This window comes from Myotis lucifugus, unplaced genomic scaffold (assembly GCF_000147115.1).
Source record: "Myotis lucifugus unplaced genomic scaffold, Myoluc2.0 scaffold_94, whole genome shotgun sequence".
Taxonomy (NCBI): Eukaryota; Metazoa; Chordata; class Mammalia; order Chiroptera; family Vespertilionidae; genus Myotis; species Myotis lucifugus.
The window spans coordinates 855,051-865,280 of record NW_005871142.1 but is presented as its reverse complement, the minus strand read 5'-3'; the positions used below and the strand labels follow the sequence as shown (position 1 = coordinate 865,280).

Below are 10,230 nucleotides of genomic sequence, written 5' to 3'. Positions count from 1 at the left end.
CCTGCGGGTGCGCACGTTGCAGTGCGATTGCAACTTCATGGCCCATGCGCAGAAGTCAGTATTTTGTGGAAGAGCCAAGCTGAAGGGGCCAAAGAGCCGCATGTGGCTCGCGAGCCGCGGTTTGCCGAGCTGCAGTTTGCCGACCACTGCCCTAGAAGTACCAGAATTTTGTTCAAAGATAGCAAATCATTTATTTTCAGTTTTAAATATTCTCCCTTCTCAACGTTTTTCAACACTGTGTTGAACTTTGCGAATATAAAACATACCAAAAGTAAGTCTACAATAATCCTGTGGTATTCCTGCCAGGTTATTACAACGATCTCAGAATCCATCATTTTATAAGTAGGCTAAATTATTTTTCTTTCAATTTACTCCTAACTTATTTTCTGACATTCTCAGCCTCAAACATCATGCTGCAAGAAGACAAGTCTTGTATAATTCCCTGTAGAAATCATTCTATCTCTCACCGTGGTTCACACTGGTCTTTATACATGCAACTCACTCTTTCCTAAACCAGTTTTTAACTCTCCACTCAAGCCGATGCTTTCTGGGTGACGCTTTCTCTGACTTCCCCAGGTATACTTATGCATACCTTCTAATGTCTCTCATTAATCCTTTTTCAAGCTCAATGGTTTTTAGTACATTCAGCTATACAACCATCACAAGTCAGTTTTAGAACATTTGCATCACCTCCAAAACCTTCCCTAATGCCCATTTGCAATCAAGTCCCTCACATTCAGACTCCCAGACCTACAACTAGAGATTTGCTTTCTGTCACTAGAGAGTTGCCTCTTCTACAAAGTGTATATCATTCAACTAGTAGTCTTTTGTGTCCAGCTTCTCTCACTTAGCATCATATACTGAGGTTCATCCAGACTTTAAACTGTATCAGTTTATTCATTTATTGCTGACTAGGAACTTCACCACATGTATATAGAATATTTTGTTTCAACAATCACCAATTCATAAATACTTGGGTATTAAAATAATTTTTTGAAAATCAATTTCATTCACATGACTTGATATACTACTTTTTTCTAAAACTGTGATTTTTACCTTTGATTTTAACATATTAAATATAAATTGAATTTGAACTCAAAAGCTAAATATCGGATCTGAAAAATATACATCATCATCATAATATTCAACTTAGCATGATGCTGCCAATGAAAAAGCTGAAAGGTCAAATCCCAACAAATAATCTAACAGATGAGAAGGATAATTATAATGGAATTGATGACAATACAGCTAAAGTCTTTTTAGTAGATGCTATATATATACATGTTGGGTTCTGGTCTAAGCATGAATTATCTCAATCTTCACAACAATAGTGAGGAATACATCACTACTATACCAAAAAAGAAACAAACTTAGATGGTAACTTGTTTAAGTCACAGAACTAGTAAGTGGTACAACTAAGGCATGAATCTTGACAGTTGATTTCATAGTAATTAGAGAGATAAAGAAACCCTGATGTGAGAGAGAAACACCGATTGTCTGCCTCCAGCATGTGCCCAGACTAAGGATCAATCCACAACCTGGGTATGTGCACTAACCAGAAATCAAACCTGCCACCTTCTTGGTGCACAGGACAACACTCCAACCAACTGAGCCACACTAGCCAGGGCAAAGTCAACTATTTTAAAACAATATACTAACGATCAACATTCAAGCAGTTCTTACCTCTTCAGGAAGTTCACTGTACATGGTTTCAGAGGTAGACAACAGAAATATAGGTGAAAATGATGGTATATCTTGTAGCAAAGTCAGAAAAGTTGCTCTCACAGTTTCACTGACAGCTTCCCACCAATCACCAATGTGAGGCATGTAAACAATACTAGGTACTGTTCTTCGAGCTTCACGAAAAATCTAATTAGGAATTAGAAAAAAAGGAATTAAAAATTCAAACTGATATCATTCTAAGGTCTACCCAGTAAACCCCAAATACAAAAAATGTGTCAGGCCTATTATAGTAATTCTTTTCAGTAATTCTTTTCACAATATTTAAGTTGTACAAAATATGATGCACAAGCCATATAGCTTCTATCTACCCTTGCCCCACCTAAAGTATTTTTCACCATTTTATTATTCCTATTCAGTAGATATTAATAATATAAAGGTATCAAACTGTTCCACTTATCTATAAAATATGCTGCAAATGAAGAGATAAGGATGTCACCTACATCAGAGATATCAGTAAGCACAAAAAAAGGAAGACATAGTTTACATGTTTGTGCACATTGGCTAAAATCACTAAACATATGAAATAAACATTTTAAACAAAATGTACCACCCTAGACTTAAAATTAATGTACTACTGCTGAACCACTCTTCACCTCTCTAAATTACCTTAATTCAATCTTCAATTCAAAATCGTCACAAAATACCCTGGCATCTCAAGCAAGCAATAAATATATTAGCACAAAACTCTGAGACACTCTGTCAGAAAATACAAGATAAAGTTTCCTCAGGTATTAAAAAGAGTCCTATTGTAGCTTCAGTCTGCCAACAAACACCAATAAAGAACAGGTTGGCTATCAGTAAGCTGCCAAGCAGAACTACAACCCTTTACATATACGTCAACAACAGCTCAAGAGCCCATCAATAAATTCTCACAGGTTAATATGACATCTCTTTAAGACTTTTAACAAGTGTAGAAATAAGTGCAAAAATCTACCTTTCTTCAATTTAGAGAATTCTATTTCTAAAATTCTCTATTTTTCCTTATTTTAAAACACACATTTCAATTAACCTATTTAATGTTCAAGATACAGAAATAAGAATTTAATATTTAAAATGATTAGGATTATAGAAACGTTTCTAAGAATCAAAAGGATTATTTTTCTTAATGAGGAAGCCTACCAGTTGCATGAATTTTTCAAATATTACATTTTATACAGTTTAAACCTCCTGTATAAAATATATTGCCAATTTAATAATAAACCAGATGAAAGATGCTCAAATAAAATGTAGATGTTATGATCACTCACATCAAAAGTAACATTTGCTCCTTCCCTTCCTTTAACATTTGCATATCCACCAATCCAGAACAGTTGTACAGTACAACTCCTTCAGGACTCAAATTTTGACCTTTTCTGCAAACATGCACCCTGTTATCCTGGATCTTGAAAATCCAAGGATTACTGTTTTCCAAAGTTCTTGTAGAAAATTCATAAGAGAAAAACACGCATAAATATCGGCAAAATGAAGGAACCACACAGCAGCACAAAGGCAAGTGAGGCATTTGATTTAAAAAAGTATTATTACATGCCACCCAGATTAGGCATGATGTGTGAAGACAGTGACCAATGCCTTTTGTCACTTTCCAACTCCCACTCTGTGCTGGTAACTAGGGAGAGTCAGCTGGGAGAAAAAGTATATGAAAAAGACTAACAAGCTATACAGCTTACTGAGAAACCTCATCAAAGTAGCTACCTAAGTCAGTTGTGCAAGTACCACGTGCGCAGGGAGGTGAGAAACTAACGTGTTTTTAAAAAATGAAATTTGGCCTTTCATTCTAGTACCTGTAGGTTAGGTTTTCTTGGCAGATGTGTTGAGAACACCTAACTGCTAACAAATGTTAAAGAGTATGGGCAAAGCAACTCAAGGTTAAGGGATAATAAAAACTTTACAGAGCCAGGAGTTAAATAATGCTGTACTGTAGTGTTTTAAACTTATTTGCAGGGCTGAACTAGATATATATAAGCATCACCAACACTAACAGAGTTGAGGGTTTTTCAAAATTTTTTCTCCTAAGCCTTTAGAGGAAAAACATCTTTAATTTCTAGAAAAATTGAACAGCACTACTAAAACAAGTTTTCTTTTAAATTCTTTGCTCCATTGTATCTCAGAGTATTAAAACAAACTTTCATATTTTCTTTAAATATATACTGAATCTGTTCTAATTCTCCAGTTTTCATAATGAAAATTTAAAGAGTACAGACTCTGAGAATAGTATTTAAAATTTCAGAAAAAAAGGATAATCCTATTGTGACTTTTCTATAATGTAAAAACAGCTCTTCAGCAATTTGCTGGTAGCTTTTAAAGTTGTGGAATAAGATACATTCTGTGAAACCAATTAACCAGATAATTCCAAGTAGAAAATTAAGCCTAGTTTTAGTGAAGTGGCAACTGTCTTGGGAATAAGTGATGCCATTTGATAACTAGAAAAATACTCACCTACAGGGTGTCTTGGATTGGTGGATGTGCAAGGTGTAGTAGAAAACAGAAAAACTGTTATAGAGAAAAAAAGACAGTAGGCCAAATTACTGAACCAACCGTTTCAAAACACCTCTGACATGACCAGCACTCTTGCACAAATAAAATGAACAAACATCAGTGTATGGGAACTGTTCGTTTTGATTCTTTAAACAATATACTCCATTTCCTTCTGGCCTCTTCTTGCCCCCAGATAGCATGGTCCCTTATATAACACAGTTTTGTTTCTTTATTTTAAAAAAAATCACAAACTACTCCCTCTGAATATTAAAGATATGAAAGGCAAAAATCAGGCCACTGAAGTTAGAAGTACCCATGTAAGGAAACACTAATAATACAAACTGCATCTATAGTCCTTATCATCTCAAAAGCTAGATTTTCAAGTCAGTACTTTAGCTGCCAAATTAAAATGTTCAGGGCACAAAAATGTACTATATTTTTAAAATTACGAATAGACAGCCCAGCCGGCATGGCTCAGTGGTTGAGCATTGACCTATGAACGAGGAGATCATGGGTCAATTTCAGGTCAGGGCACATGCCCGGATTGTGGGCTGGATCCCGTGTGGGGGGTGCAGGAAGCAGCCGATCAATAATTCTCTCTCATCATTGATGTTTCTATCTCTCTCTTCCTCTCCCTTTCTCTCTGAAATCAATAAAAATATAATAAATACATAAAAAAAATATACAGCCCTTGCTATTTCCCTCAGAATGTGAAAGCTAGAATAATTTAAAAACAAATATATATGAAGCAGAAAGCAAGCCAGTACAGCTTTCACTTTCCTAAAAGGAGCTGTATAAGAGAGGAAAACAACTTTTTGTCATCAATAAACTTCCAGAATTTGTTTTGATCACATTTACAGTATTATGAATGTGCTAAATTCATACAACGTAAGTAAAAGAAAAGTCTTGGGAGCTAAAATATCTCAATTTTTATAAAAATTTAAAAGCACTATTAAAATAAATTTAATGCCTTATACCATGTTATCACAAAATATTAAAATAGATATCTATGTTGCTGATATTTGTACTTCATATATATCATTTTACTCCATTTATATTCTATTTACCTAAGATTTATTGAGCACCTCTGTGAAAAGAAGGCACTGTTTTGGATATGAAGATTCAGGAATGAAGAAATAAAGTACCCAGTTTCTCTCCAAGCATACAAAAATCAGCTTGTTATAAAACATAACTATACTAGGATTTCTGAATAATAGTTATAATACAAATAGTTATAATACAAATCAACTTGTTATGAAAATTAAATCGCCCAAATTTCTTTCTGGTATTTTCTTTGCCTAAAAACTTCAAGAATTTTTGTAAATGTGGTAGACGATGGACCGGTATGATTTAATTTGTTTACAATTCAAAAACAGAAAGCCATAAACACAAACACAAGAGTATCCAAAGTATACACAGACTGCTAGGAAAAATCCAGAAACCCTTATACACAAACACACGAGAATCCAAAGTAAACACATAGGTAAGTATATTAGTTCCTTAATGCTACTTAATCAAAAAAATTTCCTCTGAGCATTTCCAGGTACATTTTCTTTCTGAGGAAAGAAAAATACTAAAGTTTTCACCTAAAAAAAGACCTTATTAACCATTTAAAACGATATGCAACATCGTATAGGACTCAAACTGACAGACCATATACAAATGTATCAATTCAACCATGCTTCTGTATTAATGAAAAAGATAAAATACAGCACACTCAATCACTCTTTGCCTAAATCAACAATAGAAATAATACAAAAGGCAACAAAATACATTTGAAGATGTCAGAAAAGGGAAATCATAGTTGTTATTGTTGTTTTTAAGAGTGTTAATACAGGTAAGTCTTTTACTACAGATACTAGCATCTCCGGCCTTATTGTAGAATTCAATAATCAATCGTGAACTTAATGAAACAACTATAAACCTTCCAGGCTACACCAAGGTTTTCCATTCTCCTTCTACAGCCTATGAATTACTCAGTTAACATGTACACACATACACACACACTTCCACTTCATGATCTCTGGCAATTGTTTCAGTAATAAATGTCTAACTAGTATCCAGTGATCAGCAAAAGTATTACATCCCAAAGTGGGATCTACTGATGACCTAGAATAGTAAAACCTGGGATATTTAAAGTGCAGATTCCTAGGGCTCACCCCAAATTTAATGAATCAGAATCTATGGGTGTGGAGCCAGGGAATCAGAAAATTTGATAACCATGCCCAGAAAATTTCAGTCAATTTGGATATTAACTTTTTATTACATAGAATAGGATAAATACAGTCCTTTAAAGGTGATTTAGAACTTCTTTCCTTGACAATTACCTTTCATGTTCATGTTACAGTATTTAGTAACCAATTTTATTTTTTTTATGTTTTTACTGATTTTCAGAGAGAGAGAGAAAGGGAGAGGAGAGATAGAAACATCAATGAAAGAGGAACATCATCAATTGGCTGCCTTCTGCACACCCTCTACTGGGGATCAAGCCCAAAACTCAGGCATGTGCCCTAACTGGGGACCACTTGGTTCCTGGGTTGATGCTCAACTGTTGAGGCACACCAGCCGAGCTTTAATAACCAATTTTATATTAAGTATCTTAGAGGCTGGGGAAAAGAGCACAGAATAATGATTAGCCACAGACTGAACCCTTATGTTCCACATTTATTTAGAGATAATCTTGCCTACAGGAGAACTAGCTCCCAAGAGAAGCAAGGCAAAAGAGAAGAAAAAAAAGGAAAAATAGGACAGAAGTATAGAAAGAAGGGTTTTTTCATCTTTCCAGTCTTTCAGCACCTGATTCATGCTCTCTCTTCACAAAGACTTACACCTAACTTATACTCAGGCTTGCCAATCTCTACAAGTTAAGAATAAGCTCCTCAGCTTCATCACATAATGAAGATTTTTTTAAAGGACAGTATTATGTTCATGAATTTAAAATATTTTTAGATAAGCACTTAAGATACAAATAGAGATTAACCAGAACAGTTAATCTGGTCTCTGGCCAGTGTTCAGAGGAAGTCTGAGCTTCTACCATGACTACAAAATTCTGACTCAGTTCCTTGGCAGAATGGACCATCCAGTTGATGGTCACTCAAGAACAAGCTCTACTTCTAACCCAGGAGCCTACAGGTGAAAGCAGAGATGAGATGTCTTGGTGTATTAGATGCAATGTAATACAACCAAAACAATAAATACTGGCTTTTTGTTGTTTTCCACTACCAAGTGACACTTCTCTTTATCCTCTCCACTCACATGACAAAAAAAAAAAAAAAAAAAAAAAAGTAGTAAGAGCCAAGAAATGTGAAAGAGACCAAAGAGCATGCAGTTAGAATTCAAATTTAGCCCAATGATGCCAACTAGGATTCAGGAAAAATAGTTCTAGGATCTCAGTAATATCAATGTATAGTTTACTACAATGCTTCCTAAGTACTTCCTTACTAAGCCAGAAATGTATGTAAATATGTACACATACTAGCCATAAGGAACAACAATAGGCAGACTACCCTCTCATTTTGAAAATGTTCCTCTTTCTTTTTTATTGATTTTTTTTAAATGCACATACTATTTTTTCTTAAAATATAGTTGACATACAGTATTAGTGTCAGGTGTACAAAACAGTGATTCAACATTTATTTATACATCTTACGAAGTGATCTCCACTTTAAGTCTAGTAACCATATGTCAATGTGCAGTGTGCTTACAGTATTGTTGACTATATTCCCTATGTTGTACATTACATGTCTGGATCTATTTATTTTATAACTGGAACTTTGTGCCTTTTTTTTAGAGAAGAAGGGATAGAGAGAGAAACATTGATCCGTTGCCTCCCGTACACGCCCCCACAGGGAATCAAATCCGCAACCTGGGCATGTACCCTGACTGGGAATTGAACCCGCCACCTTTTGGTGTACAGGACAACACTCCAAGCAACTGAGACACACCGGCCAGTGTGAAAATGTTTTCCTTTCAATGTGATTCTATCTTGTTTGATTGATACTGTCAAATATACATATAAAAAGAAAAATAATATTCCAAGCAATGCAGCAGAGTATAAACTAAAATGACCAAATTTATCCATTTCCCCAACCCTTCAAATTCCTTCCCCCATGCCAAAGCAATTATTATTAACAGGTGGTTGTTGTTGTTGGGGGGGGGGGGGGGATTCATAGATAAACTCTCCATTTATATATAAGCATGGATATAGCATTTTTAAGGCTTTTTTTACATAAAGAATATCATACTTAAATTGATTTAAAACCTGCTTTTTTCACCAATATCTCCTTCATCTTTCTATATCAGCCTATGTAAGACTACCTCAGCTTTGTTAATGGCTTCACCATATCCCTCTGTATGTGAGAATATACCATAACTTATTTTAGCCAGTCCACCATTAAAGAACATGCCGTTTGTTTCTTTTGGTCTTATTTTGTTTGGCAATTTTACACAATGCTGTCATGAATATCCTTGTTCATTCAGCAGTGAATACTTACAGCTAATATACCTTTACGGAAAATTCTTTAATGTAAATTTCCTGGGTCAAATGGTATATGTACTTGAAATTTTAAAAGACAGTGCCAAAGTACACTCCAAAATCATTCAATAAATTTACATTTCTACTAACCATGTCTGAGTGTCCCACATCTCCAATGCTCGGTGTTATCAAGCTCTTTATATTTACAAACCTAACAGTTGTTTTAAAATGGTATCTCGTTGCTTTAACTTGCATATTTTTTCACTCATAAGTGAGGCTAAGAATCTTTTCAGATTTTTATTGGTTGCTTTTTCTATTTTTTTTTCTCCCTATAAATGGCATGCTCCAATTTTGCCAATTTTTATATTAGGCTGTTAATATTTCTTCTTACTAACATTACCATTTTTTTTTTATGTTTAGGAAACTTGTCCTTGACATGCATGTTAAAAATATACCTACCAGATTATGTCTATTAATTTTATTTAAATAAATTTTTGGCCATGTGTAGTCAAATTTGTTCATATCTTTATGTTTTCTGGATTTTGCTCATTGCTGAAAAATCATTTTCCCATACCCAAGATAATAAATATATGACCTTATGAATGCTCATAACAGTTCCACTGACAATCTAGAATTTGTTTTTGGGTTACAGAAAAAGGTAGGAAATCCAGTTTGTTTTGTTTTTTTCCTTTTCCCCTTATTGAACCAGCCAGTTTTCTAAGACCATTTATTAAATAATCCATCTATTCTATCTATTGATGTTAAATAGCATCATCATCAGATACTAAATTCTCATTACTATACAGGCATAAATGAATTCTCTCTTTTGTTCTATTACTTTATCTATCCCTACACGGGTACAAATTCTTTACTACTCTATTACATCTATTAGTTCTATTACATCTTTATTACTCTACTAAAGGCCCGGTGCACCAAATTCATGCACAGGGGTGGGGGGGGGGGGGTGTCCGCCTCAACCCAGTCTGCACCCTCTCCAATCCAGGACCCCTTAGGGGATGTCCAACTGCCGGTTTAGGCCCGATCCTGGGGATAGGGCCTAAACCGGCAGTTGGATATCCCTCTGGCAATCCGGGACCGCTGGCTCCTAACCGCTCACCTGCCTGCCTGCCTGCCTGCCTGATCGTCCCTAACCACTCTGCCTGCAGGCCTTCTTGCCCCCAACTGCCCCCCTTGCCGGCCTGATCACCCCCAACGGCCCCCCCCCCCTCCTGGCCTGATCACCCCTAACTGCCTCTGCCCCGGCCCCACCACCATGGCTTTGTCCAGAAGGTCTCCCGGAAGGTCTCCCGGTCTAATTAGCATATTACCCTTTTATTAGTATAGATTATTCAAACGTTCAATGAGCACTTCCTAAGCTGCACTGTGTCAGAGATACAGAAATGGTGAAGACATGATCCCTTGGCTAAAAAAACTTATTCCCCTAACCTCTAGTTATAACATGGCACACTTATAATAAATTCATAGTTATATGTTAGAACCTCAAGAAATATAAGCAGTCTCACTAGAACTTTGTTTCA

General features: G+C 35.5%; 1 protein-coding gene across 12 annotated transcripts in view; it reads right to left on the bottom strand.

Annotated features, from left to right (window-relative positions):
- Nucleotides 1–10,230, bottom strand: part of ATAD2B (ATPase family, AAA domain containing 2B) — a 115,753-nt gene that overhangs the window by 38,645 nt on the left and 66,878 nt on the right. For 11 of the 12 annotated variants that reach the window (XR_002830017.1, XR_002830016.1, XM_023756454.1 and 8 more), the window contains one exon: nucleotides 1,684–1,869. The exons of the other annotated variant lie outside the window; for it this stretch is intronic. Coding sequence is in view for 9 of the 11 variants with exons in the window: in XM_023756454.1 (XP_023612222.1) it covers nucleotides 1,684–1,869 (186 nt within the window). In the remaining 2 variants the exon portion in view is untranslated. The remainder of the gene's footprint in view (nucleotides 1–1,683; nucleotides 1,870–10,230) is intronic. 12 annotated transcript variants of the gene reach the window in all.